This window comes from Aethalodelphis obliquidens, unplaced genomic scaffold (genome assembly GCF_003676395.1).
Source record: "Aethalodelphis obliquidens isolate GAN/ISIS:26980383/991018 unplaced genomic scaffold, ASM367639v1 scaffold273, whole genome shotgun sequence".
In the NCBI taxonomy this organism is placed as follows: domain Eukaryota; kingdom Metazoa; phylum Chordata; class Mammalia; order Artiodactyla; family Delphinidae; genus Aethalodelphis; species Aethalodelphis obliquidens.
In genome coordinates, this window is record NW_020838187.1 from 1 (window position 1) to 23601 (window position 23601).

A 23601-nucleotide genomic window follows, 5' to 3' on the forward strand; every position below is an offset into this window, starting at 1 on the left:
AAATGAACCTATTTTAAGTTAAAATATAGGAACATTCTAAGGTCAGAGTCTTCAAAGTTCTGTTTCTAATGTGCATGTGTTCTACATGCAGATGATGGTCAAATATTTGTTGCATGAACTTGTAAACCTGTGAGGGTGGAGTACAGTCCACGATTAATATGCTGGTAACTCACCTTCAGAAATCATTTTTACTATATACAAATAGCACATCAAGAGGCTTCTGATTTCATACTGATCCAATCGGTTATACTGAGATACACTACTCCTTGCAGAACTCTGCCGAGTCTGTAATACAAAGATAGGACTTTTCTGAAACAATATTGGTACTGTAGCTTCCCATAGCCTTTAACTCAATAACTGTTTTAACCATTAGTCCTGTTTGGGAAAATTCTAAGTATACATCCACATTTTATATCACATTTGGAAGGTAAATGGGCTGACTCTTCTTTGCTACTGTACCTAATAATATCACTGGAAATTACCTTGCAGTCTTCATCAAGATATAGCCATGAATATACTGTGTATGTTTCATTCCCATAGGTCCTGTGTTTTAGTAAGAAAACATTTTGAATAATCATATGTGGCTATTCCAGGAAAAAATAGCTTTTACGTCAAGGAGAAACTTAACTAAGGTACATCGAAGCATAAGAAGCATTTTAAACTCTTTAACTTCAATCTCTCCTTAGAGTTTATTAAAATCCAACGTCTAAATAATAGGTCAGAAAATCTATCTTAAAAAGGCTTAATGACATTACAAGATAATTTTACTAAGGAGGACCCAGTAATACTTCAAAATTAGAGCCTCTACAAAGTAGTGACGTTCCTATTATTTAGTGACTTTTGTTAAAATATCAGTTAAAAATGACAAGATCTGACTTATTTGGGGATTTGTATGAATACAGCAATGACAATCTCCTAACGAATGTACCCTTGTTAGAAACCAATACTTTCAGCTGAGCTAACCTGGGCTGGGGATATATATTTACTAATCTAGGACTCACCAAGAACGTCTACTTGGAGCAAAACATCTAGGTCCTGAACGCTTGCTAGCTGTGTGGCTACTGGCAAGTCATTTAACCTCTTTGTCCTTTATGTGTCTTACCTATGACAGTGTCTGTTGTCTTAATTCTAAATGGTGTGAAATAAGAACCTTTATGATTAAATTACTAACTATGCAAAGACTCAATGGAGTATATAGTCCAGTGGTTCTCAAGGGGTGGTTCCCAACCAGCAGCATCAGCATCACCTGGGAACTTAGAAATACAAATGAGCAAGCCCCCAGACTGACAGAAACAGAAATTCTGGGGATGAGGCTCAGCTATCCATTTTTATAAAGTTCCCCAGATGCACCCTAAGAATGCCATGATCTAGGAGAAGTGCCGGAATTAGAAAACCTGGGTTCAGGCCTGGCCCTGCCATAGTTGTGTGGTTGTCCTAAGTCACAATCCCAGTTTTAATTTGTAAATTGAGAGTTGGAATTTATTATTTTTATGGACCCTTCTAACTCTAATTTTATATGATTCTCTGATTTTACGTAGCAGCGTGACAAGGCTTTACTGGTCTAAAGTGAGGTTTCTCTGTCTCAAGGCAGACATATCCCAAACTTCAATGTCAGGCTTGAAATAATCTGATAGAAGAGTTAGAGAATATATTGTGATTAAGTGATTCTGGGATGCTGAGATCATCCATTTGGGGACCTAATTTTTCTTCTCCCATGTTAATGTCATTACTCTATTACAAAAGAATAAAAAGCTGAATCCTGCCAGGGAGTGATTTAAGTGACAAGGTACATTAGGCATTTTAAACTTGAACCTTCCCTCTCTGGAACAGGTTTACAGAGTGCTAGGGTTAAAGGAGGTATTCAAAGGTGGAACTCTTAAAGATGAATGCCTTATCCTCTATAAACAGTTTTAAAATATCCAAGCAGCAGGTGCCAGGATAGGAAGGAACTGCTACAACATCCAAGCATTATGGGATGCTTTTTAAAGATCCAGTACAGACTACAGGAGAGTAGAGAGACCCCTATTTGCATAAAAAGAAAGACTGCTGTAGCTTAACACATCACTAGGGTTATCCTATATACTTAGGTTCTTACATTTTCACCAGTGCTGCCCTGATCTGGAAATCCTGTTGCTCCTTCTGGGATGAGGGAACCTCTCGAATCTTCCCTCTTAATTCCATGTCCATTTTGAAAAGACCCATAAGCTGGAAAAAAGCCAAGTCCTTGTTAGCAACAGGAGGAACTGTCAAAAATAATTTTAAAACTAAGCACTGGGTTAATTTAAGTAAAGACATATTTTAGGAAATAGATCTTGGTCATCTAAAATGTGAAGTTTATATATTACATCAAAACACCATAAGAAGCCAAATAAAGGGTAAGCAATTTTTTTTCCTTGAAACACTTTAACGTGTATGAAACTACAAGAAATTCCTTGCAAGTCATAAATAAAGGCAAACAATTAGATAATTTTATAGATAAGGAAATTTGGCCCAGAAAAAGGAAGTGTCTTATCCAGGACTGGAGACAGATGATTGGAAACCAGTGTTTTTCTCATTATCCTTTATTTTCTTAGTATACTAAGCTAAATTTTATACAAGCTGAGACAAGGAAACCTAAGCAAAGAAATGTGGCTGCAAGTGTAAGATTTTAATTAAACTTTAGTAGAGATTGTGCTATGTATAGTTTTTATTATGAAATATTTCAAAAATACAGAGAAGTATAGGGTACATTTCTAAACAGCCATGCCACGTATAATCTTTAAAGGACTTTTAATTACCGGTGTCTTTGTCAGTGCTCAGACTCCCTCTACTTGTAGGTGAAGCGAAGCCACATGCAAACTCATCTCTGGATGCCTGTAACACAGTGTGATACCTCTTTCATTTAAATACATTTGTACACTAGGATAAGAAATCGGAATTAACAATGAGATGGTACCCTAATTTTAAACAAAGCTCACTGTGAAAAGTCTAAATCACATATCAGTATTGGTATTTAGGGGACATCTCTTTTAAAAATGGATCCTGGGGGCTTCCCTGGTGGCGCTGGTACCGTGAGCCATGGCCGCTGGGCCTGCGCGTCCGGAGCCTGTGCTCCGCAATGGGCGAGGCCACAGCAGTGAGAGGCCCGCGTACCACACACACAAAAAAGAAAATGGATCCTGGTACACTGTTACAACCATGACCTCTGGCAAAGTGACACAACTCTAGGTGGCTGGTAAAAGCTGCAAACTGGTGTGATCTAAACATGATTCCATTCTCCTCCTTGAAGCAAGGGCAATACTAGAAAGAGAGGTGTGACCAGAGGCCCTACATGATCTTGAGTTGCAAAAGAAAGAACAGGTAAGTAAAATATTTCCAAATATCACTGTCAAATGTTGTGGAGTAAGCATAAGCATGAGTAACTGTGTTTGTGAAGAAAGGCTTGCTTGCCACCCAGGTAAGCGATATAGCGTCCACATTTAGCTGACTTACATAATCGGGAGGTACAGGCAATCAAGTGAGGCTTAAAAGCAGCTTTCTCAGGAACCCAGGGTAGGCTTGACAAATCTACGGACATTTATTATGGGGAATTTCCAAAGGAAGCTGTAAAGGACACAGTTTCACCTTCCACCCAACAATGTGACTTGGCTACTGAACATGTGAAGGTGATCTTGGGCCAGACAGAACGTGGAGTGGGCGGGGGGCAGGAGTTATTAGTCGCACTGGACAGACTGTAAAGTATACGCCACATTTTAAAATGGCAATTGGTAAAATGGAGCATGTCCAGAAGACTCCAACCAAGAAATGTGAAGGGTTTGAAACAACAAATGATGAAGTGGAGATATCTGGCCTGAAGAAAAATTGAGAAGGGACATGTGTGAAGGGGTATCACGTGGAGGTAGAAATGGATGTATCACTAGAAGGCAAAACTAGGACCAGTGGGTAGAAAATCTTGTAGATCTAATGTGAGGAGGAAAGTTTTCATTACTACTATGGCAAAATGTTGTTTTGCCAAGTGGAAGACTGATCACCTCCAAAGTTCCTTTCAACTCTAAGATTCTAAGGGGAGAAAAAAGCACAGACCAACTGTGATGAGTTAAAAGCCACTCATCAGGAAGTGCTGAAAGGAGGCTGTCAAAGAGGAGGAGAAGCAAAGGAATACAGTTTAATCCCTGGTGCCTAATATTTTGCAAAGTGAATGTTTTGTTCAGTTTTCCGGTTGAATAAATATATGAAGGCATGTAACAGCAGCAAATCTTAAAAAGAAAACACTGAGCACAGAGGATTCTCGGTGTTCTCTTGGACCTCGTTACTCAAAGTATGGTCCTTAGATGAGAAAAAGCCAAGAGCCTGTTTGAAACGCATAATCTCAAGCTCCACCCCAGGGCTACCACGTTAGAATCTCTGTCTTCATTCCCCAGGTGATCCATATGCACATTAAGATTTGAGAAGCACTGCTCCAGGAAGAAGTATAAATTTAAAATGTTGTAAAATGTGCACTATTGAGACCATACAGCGTATGACCCTAATTCTGAATACAGTCAATAAAACAGGATAAAATGCCAATAGAAACACATTACTACTTACAGAATTAGGCATGGCTGCACAAGAATACAAGGTATCTCGACCTGCTAGTCGCTGTATATTTTCCAAAAGCAGTCCAACAAATGGGAGGTACAATTGTGCTATTTTGGCTTGTTGGTTCTGAAAAATATTTATCAAAAGCTTAATAGATATATAATATGCCTGTATTACAAATAAAGTTGGCTCCATCTGTCCGTTTAAACACTAAAAGCAAGCTAATATCCATAACAAATTAGTGAAGCATGAGTCTATTTATATTCATAGTCTCTAACTGCTACACCACTTTGCTGGTATTTGAATTTATATACAATAGAGAGTCAAAGCACATCCCTCAAACATCACTACATAACAGGCAAAAGTTTATTTTTTTTAAATAGCAGATCATATTAGTCCTGCTCTTTAACTCCAGCAAGGGTTGAGTTTGAGGAGAGCAGGGATCCTGTCTGTCTTGTTCACTGCTTCATCCCCAGTGCCTGGGCACATAGTATATGGTCAATATACATTAGCTGAATGAATGAATAGATGGAAGAAGTAAAAAACTGGTGAATTACTGTATTCATTCAAGAAATATATCTTTGCTTTGAGTAAAGCTGCAATTAAAATAACGTGATCTTGGCCCCCTAAATCAATTATACAACTTGGGAGATTGATATATTTGTAAATATGCAAGTGAAGCTGGCTACTGGTCATCTTAATGAATGTGGTACCTCTTATACGAATGTATTTATTGCTTTTCTCAGCTACAGACATTCCTCACCAGATATGGACATACATTCAAATCAGCCAAACCAGTGGTTGTGATGGCACAAGAGTTGCCCTCCATACTTTAGGACTTTGGGAGGTTTGTCTGTAGACTTAGATAAGGCCTCTAGGGTACAATGGTTAACCTACAGAATACAGATCAATAGTGTCTCATAGTTCCATTTATTCTTGAAATTGAACAATTTTTCATATGTTAATTGTCCATTTGTACTTCCTGTTTTGTGAGTTTCAGGAACTCTTAACAGACCTACTTCTAATACACAACCCTAATCAGTAACAGTCTCTATCGCTAGGAGATTCTGGTTCAGTAGGTCTGGGCTGGGTCCCAGGAATCTGCCCCAGATGGTGCTGATGTGCACTGAGGTTTGAGAACCACTGATCTAGTTCAATATCCTGCTCAAGGCAAGAACAGCCCTTACCTGCATCCTTGACAGACGGTTAGTTTTTAAACTTCTTAAACACTCCAGCCCTTTCAGAGGTTCTGTTAGAAAAATCCTTTAGCAGTTAAGTTCTACCTGCTAGTTATAGCCCACTTCCACTTTACATGGCAACCCTTTAAATATTTGGAGACAATTACCACAAATTGTCTTAATTCACTCTTCACAAGGCTAAATAGCTGTTACTACTTTCCTTTATTCTTCACATGGCTTTGATTTCAAGAGTTTCCACCATCATCATCACCCTTTCTCGGCAGTTCTCTAATTTTCCAGGGTCCCACTTAAGATTTGAGAGGCAGTATAGTCTAGTGGTTAAGAGCACAGATTTTGAATTTTAGACACATGAATTCCAGCTCTCCTGTTACTAGTTACTTGATTGTGATCAAGTCACAACCACAGTTTTCTCTTTAGTAAGATGGGGATAATAACAGTGACATTAATTCATGTAAGCTAATGTTTAATACAGTGCCTGGCATATAGTGAGTCCTCAACAAATTTTAGCTACTATTATTAATATTATAGCTTCTAGATGGGAATTCATTTTAGTTCTGATAGTGAATGATCACTAGGGAAGGAGATACTACACCTTTCTCAGGTGAACAGGAACACAGGAAAGCATGCAGTCAGGGCAAATACATTAAAAGTTTTGTCTGCACAAAAGACAGAAAACCATCTAAGAATCTATTAACAGAAGACAGTTTAGATAAATAGAATAAGGTATATCCATATGATGGAATACTATGCAGATTTAAAATAAATACAGATCAAATCTTCAGGCTATATTGTTAAATGACAAAAGGAAAATGCATAATGGTTTCTATTATATATTTATATATATACATATATATAGCATATTGGCTTGTGCATACATAAAATATAAGTTTATATAAGAAACTGATAACAGTAGTTGCTTCTGGAGAGATGCATTGAGGCATGGAGGTAAGGAATGGGAGGGAGGCATTTTGATTCTCTTTTTTAACATGTGTGTAAGATTACCATTAAAAAAAAAAGAAAGAAAAAAAATCTGCCCATCGTCCAAGCAGAAATTGCAATTCTTAGGAGTCAACATCACTTGCAGTGGTACAGGAACTAACACAGACCCCAGGATAAATGTTAGATGTTGGATATTCTTGTTCTGGGTAGGAAAGATGTCTCATGGTATTAGGAGGGCTCCCAAAGCAGTTTTTGAGTAGCACATAATAGGGACCAGTGACATCTCCATAATTTCATTAGAGGAGAGGCTGAGGAAGGCAACATGGTTGGAATGGGGGGTGGCGGTGACTAGGAGATCTAGTCTCAAAGCAGCCTTTCCACAGGAAGAATTTTTTTCTTGACTGTATTTTTATTTGGGGTCACTTTGGGGGACCCAATGGAAATTATAGGGGCTTAAAGCTCCCCTCTCTGTCCTCACCTTGGCATCATCATTAATGGTGAACATGTTTTAAGTGAATGTATCAATATTTGACAAATGACCTCTTACTCAGGCCACCTGTGAAGTCTTTGGACCATACAGAGAAAGGGAATGAAGCAGGTCCATGAAGCAAAGTTTTACTGGGGAGAATCCTATACACACTTAAAACCTGTCAGAAGATTTTGAACAAAGAAAGGGCTTTAGAAATTACTGAAAGGGTAATGAGGCTGGCATCTCAATCTTTCCCATAGTCTAAAACCTCAAACACTCAAAGAGGCAGAGTGTTATTTACAGATAACAACAGTGATGTGTGTGTGTGTGCATGTGAGTACATATACTGCTCTCAGAATTTTAAAAAGTAAATAATGTGCAAATATGTGATATAAAATATTTAAAATTCTACCTCCAGGTAAGACACTAGTGAAATCCGATATTCCTTCACTTTTATCTAAGGAGGCAGGGGAAAAAATACAACTTCCTGCTTTAAGAACAGGAACTTCATTTTGTACTTTTCCCACAAATTCTTTGAAATCATGGCTAAAGACATTTTCCTCCGCTACTACTAGGTACAAACAGAGCCCAGTGGTAACTGGCATTTTTAAAGCTTTGACAAAGCTTGGTTGGAATGGATGACTTTAAGATATCTTTTCATTTAGATATATTATGCCAGTTAACTTACGTTAAGTCAATATCAACATTCACACACACACAAAAAGTGGCACATAAGAGAGCAAACCACACAAAATGGGAGTATGTTGTTATAACTATAATGTGGGAAAAAACGATGCAAATTGCAGTAAGTAATAACATCTGAAAGCTAAAGAGTTTAAGTCTACTTTAGGATAGAATTATATGAAGAAAACTAGCAAAATTTGTAAGTAAAACAAATCTTCATAATTAAAGAAATCTAATTGGATGTAGCTGGCAGGCATTTTCTGTTTTTTAAGGACAAATGGGAATACTGTAGAAAAAGAATAAGATCCACCTCCAAGTCAGCTTTCCAAAGTAAATAAATGACATGATAATTTTATTTAAATTTGAATGTAAAACAAAGGGACAAATTCTTAATTATGAAATAATATGTTACCTTGAGCCAGGTAAGTAAGTTAGGTTATTCTAAATCCATACAGTTTGCCATCTACTATTTGAAGCCCATAGGGTATAATGTTAATAAGATTTGAATATACCCTCCATCCCCATATATTAAGTTAAAGGTGCGGCAAAAAAGCAACTGCAGCTGTGGCCTTCACACATCGACAGTGCGTAATGTATGGAAGGTTTACAGCCACACCTACATTTTTTCAGTAAGAAGAAAAACTTCATATTTACATCTTTTATATATTGGACATACTTAATGTGTCACTATTAATCAGTTAATAATCAATAATAGCATTTACTTAGAGAGATATATTTAAGGATATATATTAAGGCGTGTATTTGAAAGAGTGCACATGGCTATAGTCGTGTAAGATTTTTTTTAAAAAATTCTAGTTTATGTAACAAATCATGAAGCAGCTGTGTTCTTTAGACATGATTTGAAAAACCAGTGTTCTTCTTCAACAGTTATCTGAACAGTATTTTTAAAACCTAATCATTTGAAACGGAAACAAAACGTATTTGTAAAAATAACTTCATCAATCCTCCTGTAATGTTCCTTACTGAAAACTTCACCTTGAACATAAAATCCTCTTAGAAACTAACTAATGTGATACTGATGATGATACGAACATCCTTACCTTATGCTGGTATCTAGTGTCAAATGCATGTTTTATCAAAAGATTCTTTATGACAGAGATAGCTGTATATCTGATATCATAATTGTCTTGAAGAGCAATGGAGGTTTCCCTCAGAAGTAGACCAACCAAGAAGTGATGCTTGCAATACTCATCTGATAAACTGTATTCAAGATTTGAATCTGCAGTATAATGAAATTTAAAACCCATTTATAAAAATATTCAAAAATTACTTTAACATTAAAGCACTATATTTATTACTTAGTCATATGTGACCATGTTAGCAAGAACTATATTGTTATTATTAACAAATATGAACAGTTCTTTTATCATACAGAATAAGCATGCAAAATTTTACAAGATATGAGCACTCATCGTTGGGGCTAGATGATAGCCTTAATGATAATTTCAGTCGGTAAGATAGTCCCTAGAATTCTTTGTTTTTCGAGATGCTTTTCAAATCTTAGAAATCTTAGGATAAAATCTAGAATGAAAGAATACTGTATTTGGCAATGTTTTAACACATTTCTTCATATCTGAAGAGATTTAGTTACAACTACAAATTGGAGTAACTCTCTACAGCAATACTTGATTCACTTATCTGTTTATATTTGTAAAGTAGGAAAAGGAAGAGAAACTAGACAACTGAATCACTGTAACAGTATTAACTATTGACTATTTTAGTAAATGTTATATATTGGCCCCAATACAATGGGGTACAAGAACAATAAGAAAAACAGCCTCATCTCACTCAAATTCATCACATGAATACAAACCTTTTATTTCATAAAATTACCACTTCAAACTATTTCTTTCACTTCCTTTTAGATCCTCAGTCCATTTTAAATCCCAGCTGCTAATATCCTGGTTGGGACTTGCCTTATAAACTGATTGGGTCACAATCAGAAGACACTGTGACCAAGTTTAGTAATTTCTATGGTAAATTTCTACTATCTTTATCTCCTCTACCGTACCCTTTAATTTTAGTTAGGCCATAAAGCTGAAGGATATGTTTTCCATTTCTTTTCTGGCCTCTTCAGCACTTAATATAATGATATATATTCAGTTAGGACTTAATAAATGCTAAATCAGATTTAATCCTAAATCCTCATCCCTTCTTTTCCCTGAATTCCTCAAGCCATCAATAAATACTGGGGGAAGTATCAGAGCTATACATGCTCAGAAGCTAATAAGGGAGCAGCTGAATAGGGGTGCTTGGGTTTTTAAATATTTTTTCTCCATTTTCACTGGCTGGCATTCAAGCACTGAAACTGGTGCTCAGCAGCTACCTTCCTAGAGACCAAGGTAGCTGATATTCTTTCTGCCATTGGTCATGCTCTTTTGTGAATCCCAACCACTTTCTATGCACAAGAACCAGTACGGACTAACCCAGGTGGCCTTATTTGGGTCGACTTTACAATGGTAGTAAGGTTTTTTGCTTCAGGGGTTTGAATAAATCGAATCAGGTAGTTTCAGCCAACCTCCAAAACTATGGCCAAGCAGTCATTAAGCAGGGTCAGAGAGAAGGGAGGCAAGCCTGGCAGAGATAAGACACACTTAAAGAACAGCTACCCTCTAGCCCCCATGCTAGCTTGAGCCAAAACTTGTTTTCTGAGGACGGTGTTTTAAAGTTGATTCTTCTAGCAATCAACACTCAAGCTGATTTTAAGAGTTAACAAATACACCACCTCCTAGGTTTTCTGGGTACATTAACTAAAGCCTCATCTTGGCTAGGGAGGATTTAAAAAGCAAAGAAAGCCCCCATCCATCTTAGCCATTCATGAAATCAATTGTTTTTAAAGACAGCAAACTACTTTAGAGTGAACCGAGTTAAACCTACCTACTGAAGTCAAACGGTCCACCGCAAATGAAAAAAAATCTAATTAATATATGAAAAGAAAAGGGACAAATAAAAAACATAGTAACATAAGAATAGTGCTGGCTTCCCTGGTGGCGCAGTGGTTGAGAGTCCGCCTGCCGATGCAGGGGACACGGGTTCGTGCCCCGGTCCGGGAAGATGCCACATGCCGCGGAGCGGCTGGGCCCGTGAGCCACGGCCGCTGAGCCTGCGCATCTGGAGCCTGCGCTCCGCAACGGGAGAGGCCACAACAGAGAGAGGCCCGCGTACAGCAAAAAAACAAACAAACAAACAAAAAAAAAAAATAGTGCTACACAACAAAGCATTCAATAAAACTAGCAATGGAGATAACTGAAGGCATTTCATCAATTTAATACATACATATCACTATTTTACTCCGTCTTTATACTTCTCTTTTGATGTTCCACTCAGCAGAAATGTATTTATATGGTTTTTTTCTTAATTCAGTCTCACATAAGAGTCCAAACAGTACTACAGAGAGCAATTTAACTGGTATCTGACATCTGTGTTTAAGCAGCAATCTATGTAACACACCTAATTTCTTCATTCTATGAATACTACCACTGACACTATGAAGGAAATGCCGAGTACCATTAACGAACCTATCTTCAGATAGTAACAATTCTGACATTACCTTTAGATGGACTGGTTTAACTAGAAAACGTTATACTATACTAGCGCTAGCCAAAAACAGGAAAACACAATCCCTAATGATGGAAAACACAAATACATACCTTGAACTCGCTGAAGTTTAGGTTTTGCAAATGCCATTGGCAAATTCAGAGGAATGTAATGTTCGTGATTGCAAACTGTTTGCAGAAATTCAAACTTGTATTCAGCCAGGACCTAAACACAAGAAATTATACAAGAACTCCTACTTAGTAGTCATTTACTATTTTAGTAATTAAATACAGTGCATTAATTTTCAAAACAGAAGTGTTTAGTATTTTAGGCATACCTTAAAATGTGACCTGTGCAGTAAAGAGTTAACATAGCAGGTCTAAGACTGCTCACCTTAAAAAGACCTGCTTGCATGGTTGGTCATTGGCTGGCATTTGGGAAATTGGATTTTTTTTAATTCTATACGTTTCAGGTATACAACATTATAATTTGACATCTGTATACACTACAAAGTGATCATCACCACAAGTCTAGTTGCCATCCATCAGCATACAGTTTACACCCCCTTCACCATTCTGCCCACCCCCCAACCTCTTCCCGTCTGGTAATCATTAATCTGTTCTCTGTATCTATGAGTTTGTTTTGGTTTTTTTTTGTTCATTTCTCTTTTTAGATTCCACATGTGAGCGAAATCGTATGGTATTTGTCTTTCCATCTGACTTATTTCACTTAGCATAATACTTTTAAGGTCCATCCACATTGTAAAATGGCAGGATTTCATTCTTTTTTGTTTGAGTAGTATTCCATTTTATATATATACACATACAAAGACACACACACACTTACACACATATATACCACATCTTCTTTATCCATTCATCCATCAATGGACATTTAGGTTATTTCCATATCTTGGCGACTGTAAGTGATGCCACAGTGAACATAGGGGTGCATATCATTTTGAATTAGCGTTTTAATGTTCTTTGGATAGATACCCAGAAGTGGAAAAGTTGGGTCATATTATGGTAGTTCTATTCCTAATTTTTTGAGGAATCTCCATTCTGTTTTCCACAGTGGCTACACCAATTCACAGTCCCACAAACAGTGTACGAGGGTTCCCATTTCTCCACATCCTCTCTAACATTTGTTATTTCTTGTCTTTTCAATAATAGCCATTCTAACAGATTACGAGGTGATGTCTCATTGTGGTTTTGATCTGTGTTTCCCAATTAGTGATGCTGAACATCTTTCCATGTGCTGTTGGCCATCTGTATGTCTTCTTTAGAAAAATGTCTATTCAGATCCTCTGCCCATTCTTAAATCAGATTGTTTTTGTTGTTGTTGAATTGTATTAGTTCATTATATATTTTGGATATTAACCCCTTGATGGATATATGATTTGCAGATATCTTCTCCCATTTAGTAGGCTGCCTTTTCATTTTGATGATGGTTTCCATCACTGTGTAAAAGCTTTTTAGTTTGATGCAGTCCCATTTGCTTATTTTTGCTTTTGTTTCCTTTGCCTTTGGAGTCAGATCCACAAAAATATCACTAAGATGGATGTCAATAAGGTTACTGCCTACGTCTTCTTCTAGGAATTTTATGATTTCAGGTCTTACATTCAAGTCTTTACTCCATTTTGAGTTAATTTTTGTGTTATGATGTAAGAGAGCGGTCTAGTTTCATTCTTTTACATGTGGCTGTCTAGTTTTCCCAACACCTTTCATTGAAGAGACTGTCTTTTCTCCATTGTATGTGCTTTGCTCCTTTGTTGTAACTTAATTGTTCATATATGTATGGGTTTATTTCTGGGCTCTCAGTTTTGTTCTGCTCATCTGTGTATCTGTTTTTATGCCAGTCCCATACTGTTTTGATTATGATAGCTTTGTAGTATAGTTTGGAATCAGGGAGCATGATACCTCCAGTTCTGTTCTTTCTCAGACTGTTTTGGCTATTCAGGATCTTTTGTGGTTTTATACAAAATTTTAGAATTATTTGTTCTAGTTCTGTGAAATATACCACTGGAATTTTGATAGGGAATACACTGAATCTGTAGATTGCTTTGGGTTGTATGAACATTTTAACAATATTAATTCTTCCAATCCATGATTATGGAATATTTCCATTTATTTGTGGCTTCTTCATTTTCTTTCATCAGTGTCTTATAGTTTTCTGTGTACAGGTCTTTCACCTCCTTGGTTAAACTTATTCCTAGGTATTTTATTCTTTTTGATGCAATTGTAAGTGGGATTGTTTTCTTAATTTCGCTGATAGTTTGTTATTAGTGTATAGAAATACCACAGATTTCTGTATGCTGATTTTGTATCATACAACATTACTGAATTCATTTATTAGTTCTAACAGAGTTTTGGTGTAGTCTTTAGGGTTTTCTGTATGTATTATCATGTCATCTGCAAATAGCGACAGTTTTACTTCTTTTCCAATCTGGATGCCTTTTATTTCTTTTTGTCGCCTAATTTCTGTGGGCATCCTTGTCTTGTTCCTGATTTTTTTTTTTTTTTTTTGGCTGCGTTGGATCTTTGTTGCTGCGTGCGGGCTTTCTCTAGTTGCAGCAAGCAGGCGCTACTCTTCGTTGTGGTGCATGGGCTTCTCATTGCAGTGGCTTCTCTTGTTGTGGAGCACAGGCTCTAGGCACACGGGCTTCAGTAGTTGTGGCACGTGGGCTCAGTAGTTGTGGCTCACGGGCTCTAGAGTACAGGCTCAGTAGTCGTGGCACATGGGCTTAGTTGCTCCACGGCATGTGGAATCTTCCTGGGCCAGGGATCGAACCCATGTCCCCTGCATTGGCAGGCAGATTCTTAACTACTGTGCCACCAGGGAAGCCCCTTGTTCCTGATCTTAGAGGAAAAGCTTTCAGTTTTTCACTGTTGAGTATGATGTTAGCTATGGGTTTGTCATATATGGACTTTATTATGTTAAGTTATGTTCCCTCTATACTCACTGTTGAGAGTTTTTATCATAAATGGATGTCGAATTTTAGCAAATGCTTCTTCTGCATCTATTGAGATGACCATATGATTTTTATCCTTCATTTTATTAATGTGATGAATCGGGTTGACTGATTTGTGGATGTTGACCCATCCTTGTATCCCTGGATTAAATCCCACTTGATCATGTTGTATGACACTTTTAATGTATTGTTGAATTCAGTTTGCTAATATTTTGTTGAGGATTTTTGAGTCTATGTTCATCAAAGATATTGGCCTGTGATTTTCTGTTTTGTGGTGTGGGAAATTAGATCTTGAAACAAACATTTCCTACATGATAAGACTGTGCCTTCTGTGCCAACCTGTTCAGCAGTGTGCAAACCATGTGATTTATGGTGAACATCTGCCTTCCCATCCTTTCCAAGACTCTGGAAATTTTGACCAGCCTTAAATACATAACTAGCCCCCAACAAAACCCCTAAGCCCTGAGTCTCAAATGGGCTTCCCTAAAGAGAAATGTTGCACGCACGTGGCTCAATTTTCACTGCTGGAGAGAGGATGTGCTCTATGTGACCCTTCACAGGAGGGAGGGCACTCAGGAAGCCTACATGTAGATTGCCAAGGACCCCACTTGATGTCTTTTCCCCTTATTGATCCAACTGAGCATCCTTTTTGTGTCACTGTAATGAATCTTAGCCATGAGTACGTCCTGTGAGTCATTCTAGTGAACCATCAAACACGGAGTAGTATTGGGGACCCCCAAAACACTATCCATTATTCCCTGCTTTGAGGTATAACTCTAGTCAAAGCACCTAAATGAAAACAGCAGTTCCAAATCCTCCAGAGGAGAATGTCACCATTGTTCTCACACTCTAATGTCTGACACCCACTGCAGTTATGTCCTTATAACTTACCTTAGGATCTTTGGGGCTGAATCCAGATATATAGTCATTTATCAAATTGAAAACAAATCCTCTATCCATTAGTGTCAGACAGCGCTATAGAAACCAAATCAAAATGAACAGTTAGTTACATAATTCTAAAGGTCTGTCAAGTTTTTAAAATTCAAAAAGTTTTAAATTTTTTCCACATTAAGGGGATGACATTCTCACTTTTACAGATAATAGAAAAACTTTCAGAGATTTAGGTGACCTTAAAGAGATAAAATGGGACTTCCCTGGTGGCACAATGGTTAAGAATCTGCCTGCCAATGCAGGGGACACGGGTTCGATCCCTGGTCTGGGAAGATCCCACATGCTGCGGAGCAACTAAGCCCGTGTGCCACAACTACTGAGCCTGCACTATAGAGCCTGCAAGTCACAATTACTGAGCCAGCGTGCCACAACTACTGAAGCCTGCACGCCTAGAGCCCGTGCTCCACAACAAGAAGCCACCACAATGAGAAGCATGCACACCGCAACTAGAGAGAGCCTGAGCACAGCAATGAAGACCCAATGCAGCCAAAAATAAATAAATTTATTTTTTTAAAAAAGAGAGAGATAAAGGGCAAATGACTTATCATTGGAATTGGGACTCAACTGTATAATTTTCAAACTAAGATATATATACATATATATATATATACACACACAAATACATGTATACATATATGTATATAAACATATACGCATATATTGATATGTAATCTATTAGCTATACTGCCTCATTTTGGTTAACTCTCAAAGCTCAAAGTGAACTGGAGGGTGGTTAGTGGGGCTTACCTATGTGAACATTTCAGGCCAAAAGTGAAGTTTTTCTTTGGGTCCTGTGAAGTCTTGGCCTACAAAACATTCTTCCTCTGTGACAACCCTACTAGTTGTTCATATGTTCCTGCTATCGCTCTCCTGGTTAAGGCTTTCATTACCTTGCAACTGCACAACTGCAGTTATCCTCCAAACCTGTCTTCCTGCCACTAATCTTTCCATCCAACTGCTTCCAGATTAATCTCTAAGTCCTAGCCCTAATCATGTCACCTTTCTTCCCAAAAGCTTTCAACAGTTTCCTATTGCCTCTAATATAATTTCAAACTCCTTAGCTTGGCATTCAAGGGCACTCACAATCTTGTCCCAACCTACTTTTCCAGTTTTATTTCCCAATACAGCTCATCTACTTATTACCCACTGAAGATGCACTGTGCATTCCCACCTCTGGGTCTCTGCTCATGCCAGGTCTAGCTAGCAATTCTATCACTGCTTCTACATAATCCTGCCCATTCTTCAATGATGAAGCCCATTTTCATTAACCACCTTGGTCTACAGGGCCCTTTAAACACTTTATACTAGCTTGTATTTTCCTTATTATTTTCCTGTTTTCACCTAGAGAGGACAATAGGAATGATCTCTTTTTCTTATGTTCTCCATGGTACCTACAGTAACCCTGTGAAATAGAAGGAACTCAATATTTGATTAATCAGCCATTTGCATCTCACTTCTCATCTCTCCTTTCAACTTCCACTGCCTCATCACCTCTCACCTGGATTAATGAGGTAGGCTTATATTTATCTGTTCATCCAAAAACATTTTGAGGATCTACTGTGTTTGAAACAAAGCATTACATTCTAGAGAAATACAAAGGTGAATAAGATATGGTCTTTAGTCTTGTCTAATGGTAAAGACAAATAAACAAACAAATAATTAAAATACAGCACAATAAAAAGTTATACAAGTATGTAAAGGACGGGTAAACAACAGAAGGGGTGATCAGCCCTGTGTGGGAAGGTTAGGAAAGAGTTGAGCCTAAAAGATGAATGGACTCTGCCAGGCAGACAAGGGGGAAAGACTGGTCTTCTAACTGGTTGCCTTGACTCTGGCTTTTTCCTCACCTCTTCCAAAATCTTTGGTATATAGATAGCTCCATGGCACATAGCTCCGAATCTAAATCCCTTAGCCTGACATTCAAGGCCTTTCATCATCTGGCATCAGATGGTCTTTCCAGCTCTACCTCCACACATCCTAAACTCTGCACAATGACTTTCTTGCTCCTCCCCGAACAATTCTTGAATGCATATATCTCATCTTTGCTCATGAATCCTCTACCTGAAACACGCTCAACCCTGTCTTGGGGAACTATTCTTCTAGTCTCTGTTCATACTACCTGAACTACCTAGTAGTTCATACTACTAATCCCTTCCTTTCTTGTTTTCTGATTGTATTTTGTTTGTATTTTCAGTATAGCAGTCATCACACTTGATCTTGTACATGTATTTGAATATAATTACAGAGATAGCCTCTCACATCTTTGGATTCTCACATAGAAGACAGACAAATGTTTGTTGACTTGAATGAGGTAAATACTGCTACTAAATCGACTATGTTCTATTCCGTTTACATAGCAAACTTTAAGTTTAAACTCCATGGAAGAAACGGAGATTTTATATTTCAAATAGTCTCATCTTTACTTTAAAAAGATATGTGGATGTTTGGTTTTTAATACACAAAAGGGCTCATGTAATAGTGTTAAAACTTTGTTTTAATTCTGGTAAACAGAGGTCTTACATCAGAAAATCATGCTCTGGAGATCTGAAACCTAGTTGTGAATTTTTAATAAGAAAACAAGGGTATGTGAGATACTAAAACTGCTTGGGTCGATTATTGACTATGAGGTTCTTAAGATAAGGTTGAGATGAGACATGCTGAAAGGCTGTGAGAAGATGGGGAGTGGAGAGAAGTAAAAACTAAGTGCCTTACAAATCCATGCCCATTCTCTGCAGAAAATCAAATATTATTATTACCCACTTTCTAGAACAATCGCATTCCAGCATTGCCCCTTACATATGGAGAATAAAAATACAACAACGAGAAATGTGCTATCTTTCATAAATATAGGAGTTTCTGATATCTCTCAAGATAGTCTCATTGACCAAACTCAACCATTTTCATTTACATGTATTAACAACAAGTAGATGGTGATTATATTAGCAATGTGTAGACTGTGCCTTTAGTTCAAGAGTTACAAACTCAGAGGCCAACAGGGTCAGAGAAGCTATTTAAATGTATAAAGAGTGTCGGGGTATATTACGGAGTGGTGGGGTTTGTGGCAACATAGAAAGTACATGCCCCTAATTTGAAAAGGCATTCAAGTTAATATTTCTGAGAAACACCATGTAAAACCAGCAAGACGTGCCTTCTGGTTAAGCCACCTATGTGGGACCTCTGGTTTAAATAATTAACCATTGGGGGTGGGGGATCAAACATGGCTGTTTAACTGAATTGATGGATTAACTCAGTCAAAAGTTTCTCCAGCAGCCTAGCTGAGTCTCTAGAAAGTAGGTAATTTTTTTTCTTTGGCTTTAAAGACCATATTGGTGAAGAATAATTCCTTACCATGTTCTGGCTGCCTTTAACTCACCTTCAGGAAGCTAGCCAAACTATAATTGACGTTTCTGGACTCATCAGGAATCTCTGCATAGTGAATAGTCACGTGAGGAATTACTGCAAGAAACAATGAATGTAAGACATGATGATACGCCTCAGAAAATCTCTGGCCTATGGGAAGCTTAAATTAAATAGGCATAGAAAAAAGAGTTGCAAAAGATCTAAATCAATTGCTGTTTTTATTTTCAGACACATTCTGTACAAAAATGTGTTTTTAACTGGAGTTCAATTTTTCTCCCAACTTAAAAATTACATGGCTAGTTCAGTGTATACTTTAGATCATTATAGGAACTATCTGGACATCTAATACCATAACTGACTGAAATCATGAACAAGAGTAGGTCATTCTGACCCGACTTTGGAATCGTGCTCCTGAGATACAGACACATCCATTTTTCATTCCATGTTTTTCCTGACACACAAAGTATACATGTATCCATGCATCTCAATTTTAGTAAACCTGCTCTGTGAAGATTCTGATAAACATGATAAGTATGAGGTGAATATTTTTTACTTCACAAATCTTAGCTTTCAATTCCTATAGCTAAGAAAATTTCTTTGTACTTTCGAAAGAGTTTAAAAATATGACTAAATGTATACAGCACATGCCAGGAACACATGTATTATTAAATAAAGTGTTTTTAACTTTGTACATGCCTTCGACCTTTCTAAGAGAATGGTTCTTTCTTATTTGGTACTTGTTCTTCTTCCAAATGAATGTTCTGACATAGACATTTTAAAACCACAAGACAAAGGGAAAGCTTCAAAGATAATACATTTAACATGGCAAATACCTCACAGGAAACAATCTATGTGGAAGAGTCTCTGACGATTAGACTTTGAAAACAAATGAACTGTCAGATTTTTGCAATCCATCCATTGTTTGTTTGCTTGTTTTCAGCAAAATTGAAAAGCTAAGGGCTAAGAGCCCTTAAAATATAAAAGAGGATTTGCATGTCATGGCTACCTGTGAATAAGATTAGCCTTCTTTGTCTATGTTAAATATTATTCTTGAGCCTACTTACCTTAATTTTATTCTCTTCCAACAAGTATGTGGCCATAGACTTTGCAATAATTTCAAAGAAAAACCATGAGTACTAAAATAAACAAATCAATCATTAACAGTTACCCAAATCCTTGAAGCTTAGCAGAGGTTGACAAATCACTATGGATTTTGTCTCTGAACTTTAGTAACATTTTAAAGTGATCGCAATTGTCCAAGTCCCACAGGATACCTTCAAATTGTGTTGGCAAAAAGGTAGTAGTATACCTTAGGGCTGGCTGGTGATGTACAAAGGCTGTTTGGTGGGAATGTTTAACTCAGTGGGGAGGGGTGTTTTATCAATGACACTGCTTTGATTTGCCTGCATGTGGTGATAAGAGCAAACCAACTTTTAGTCTACTTTAGTATTGCTTTTAAATTCTCTATAGACAATGAATTGTATTATGGCCTGCACCCAGTGGGGGACCCAACCCTGCCCTTGGTACAACACTGGGGCCAGCCCAAGTAGCAGAGGTGTTTGTGTAAATGTAATTTGAAGGGTACAGAGAAGCCTCAAGCAGATACATCCCAAAATACCCAAAATTGAAATTCTACCATTATTAACAGGAATAGTAAAAACATGACAATAATAAGAGCCACCATTTGAGTGCCTACTATGTGCCAGAAACAACATGTTAAATGCTTTGCTTATATTTTAGAAATGAGGAAGTGGAGGCTCAGGACTGCTAAATAACAGGCTCCAGGTCACAGAACTATTATGCAGTGAATAGAGGATTCTAGCCCAGGTCTATCTCCTCCAAAATTCTTTCTATTACACATTCGACTGTGGGCAGGATGGGGTGGGAAGGGTGAAGGGAATGAAGGAGGTTCTGTGGAGAACTTGGGGGAAAAGGATGTGTAGGTAAAGTGGTGAGGAAAAGGAAAGTCACATGAGGAAACGATGAAAGACTAGAAGTGAAATGGGAGGGTATCAAACAAGCATATCTCTGGCTGCTTTTCTTGCCTGCCGTGTCCTGTGCCCTTACCTTTAGCAGTTTGTTTATTGCTAAAAAGTCTGCAGACTGTTTCAATACTGCTATCATATTGTAGTAGCCAGAGTTTCATGTATCAGCTGGGCCTGAGGAGTACTGGGTTTTTCAGGTCGGAAGCTATACTACAATCAAAGAAAACGAGCTGTGAGACAAAATTCTCTCAGAAGACAAACTGCTCAGAAAGAAAGCTTTACTCCACAAACCTTTATGAAGGATCTTAAATAATTATCCAAGCCTTCTTCACGGCACTTTGATACAATATGTAAGAGAACCCTGAAACAACATTCACAAAAGTCAGCATGTCAGGCTACAATTAACCACTATAATTTGATTGTTCGATAAAACCATCATACTTAACCCTAAAAATACCTAATACTGCCTAAATAATTAAAGGTGAGATGACTGCATTAAATGTCATCTTAGTTTGGGTCTAACAGAGATTTCAGCATCTAACATGCTCAGGGTCTTGTAAAATATGTTTCCTGGTTCAAAAGACGGATATTTTATTTTGGCAACCCAGATATTTCATCTCCTTTCTAAACCACATTTGAAGTATGGTCATAACTACCATATAGTAAAAAAAAAAAAAAAAAAAACCTTCAGTAAGGTAAATATTGAAATCCCCTCTAGTGAGAATAAAAGGAAAAGAATAGAAAAAAATGTTAAGCATGACAACAGATGGGGGAAAAGGGAAGGGAGAGACAGAGCAGGTATAATGATATGAACTAAAATTGGAAGTAAACCTAAGATTCATAGAAAGTTTTAAAATTATGAGACCAGCAGTGGTTCTCCAACTTTAGCGTGCCTCAGAAACACCTGGAGGGTAAAGTGCTCACCCCTCTCCCAGAGTTTCTGATTTTTTAGGTCTGGGGTGAAGTTCAATGATTAGCATTTTTAATAAGCTCCTAGGTGATATTGATGCTGCTGGTCTGGGAACCACATTTTGAGAACAACTGGACTAGAATAATGCTTTTTAAATTTGCAACCAGACTATGCCCAGCAGCAGAGAAGAGCAAACAGTATGGAGGTGTGTGGCGCTTCAGCCCTGAGGCTCCAGAGAGGCTCAACAGAAGTCGCAACAGCAGAAGCAGCAAAGCCAGAAAGAGCCAGCACTGAGCTCACAATTTTTTGGAAAACTCCTGTTTTAATTTCAAAATACAGGTGCATTTTGCATCCTACTCTACAATATATCCTTGTTTGTTTTCATATAAAAAGAACACTCCATTATTCTTTCGAGTACAATTTGATGGCCTAGGGCAACTCTGTCCAATGTGAGAGCCGCTCGTCACAAGTGGCGATTAAATGAATTAAAATTAACTACGATTAACACTTCAGTTCCTGGGCTTCCCTGGTGGCGCAGTGGTTGAGAGTCCGCCTGTCGATGCAGGGGACACGGGTTCGTGCCCCGGTCTGGGAGGATCCCACATGCCGCGGAGCGGCTGGGCCCGTGAGCCATGGCTGCTGGGCCTGCGCGTCCAGAGCCTGTGCTCCGCAACAGGAGAGGCCACAGCGGTGAGAGGCCCGCGTACCACAAGGAAAAACAAAACAAAACAAAACAAAAACTTCAGTTCCTCAGTTACACTAGCCACATTTCAAGTGCTCAACAGCTAAATGTGGCTAATGGCCACCATATTGGAAAGCACAGGTATAGAACATTTCCACGACTGGAGAAAGTTGTATTGGACAAGACTGGTCAAGGGCAATGGTTCTCAAACTCCCTTGCATTAGGGAATCATCAGGGAAACTTAAAAAAAAAATACTGATGCTGAGTTCCACCTTCAGAGATTCTGGTTTAATTGGTATGAAGTATGGTCCGGGAACAGACATTTTTAAAAGTTTCTAACATGCAGCAGCTTTAGAACCTCTGGTTGAGGAAGTTTATCCTATGGTTTCTGGTATCACCTGTCCCTGGGGATATAAGTCCCCTGGTATGAGAAGTATGAAACTAGAGAAAACTGATATTAGATTTCTGACTTTGGGGTTCTCATTTGGAAGATAAATTTATATTTCAAATGAAGAAATGCAAAAGGAAACAAAAGTTGCTTCTTGGTATTATGACACTGAAACTCACATGGTGCAGTTGATAGGCACGTCATCTTCATGGGTCATATTTGTGAGGACTCGGAAGAGTTGCATAAGAATTACAGGTAGAAACTGTATCATGACTTGGATCTCCATGGCATGCAAACACTAAAATAAGTCATTATTAGTTATGAAAATAAACCAAAATATGATATAACTTGCAAAGGTGAAACAACAAAAAATTAAGTAATGAAAACTACATTCACTAGAATATAAGCTCACTTTAAACATGAGCTTCAGGGGATAGGGGACTTTGTCAGTTACTTTAGCCACATCTCTATCTTGGCACTCAGATTCTGTTAGTTCATTTAATATTAAATGCTCTATTGAAGATAAGTATAACTGGGATCAACAGGTTTTGGAATAAAGACAACAGACTCTTGGTAAACCAACACTTAATCGGGGCGAGGAGCAGGCATGTTTGGAGGTAATGGAGACGGGCCTACCAGCCCTCAAGTTCGTGTGTTTTACAGGGGCAAGTGGGCCATTACTTTGTGGCGAGAAGCTACATGGGATTCAATAAAGTGTGTTTCTATATATAATTGGCTTTACACTAGCACCATCCACAAGCTGAGGCAGTTCTGCATACTAACATCTCACAATACATTTTTTCAAAGTGCTAACACTCATCTCTACTGATCAGTATCTTGACATCAAAAAGAAGAAATATGTCCGTGTATATATAGAAATGATACAAGCAGCTAAATATGTAAAATGTCTTTCTTCTTACTTCCCTTCTCTCCGCATTCATTTATTCA

General features: G+C 37.9%; 1 protein-coding gene across 1 annotated transcript in view; it reads right to left on the minus strand.

Annotated features, from left to right (window-relative positions):
• Positions 1-10: 10 nt before the first annotated feature.
• Positions 11-23601, minus strand: part of LOC113616626 (dedicator of cytokinesis protein 11-like) — a 31231-nt gene continuing 7640 nt past the window's right edge. Inside the window, 13 exon segments of the mRNA XM_027100048.1 lie at positions 11-285; positions 2096-2205; positions 2778-2853; positions 4567-4683; positions 8910-9088; positions 11520-11631; positions 15269-15352; positions 18702-18848; positions 19753-19824; positions 20756-20812; positions 20815-20883; positions 20965-21034; positions 22833-22951. Coding sequence (XP_026955849.1) covers positions 154-285; positions 2096-2205; positions 2778-2853; positions 4567-4683; positions 8910-9088; positions 11520-11631; positions 15269-15352; positions 18702-18848; positions 19753-19824; positions 20756-20812; positions 20815-20883; positions 20965-21034; positions 22833-22939 — 1332 coding nt within the window. The 5' untranslated portion in view covers positions 22940-22951 and the 3' untranslated portion in view covers positions 11-153.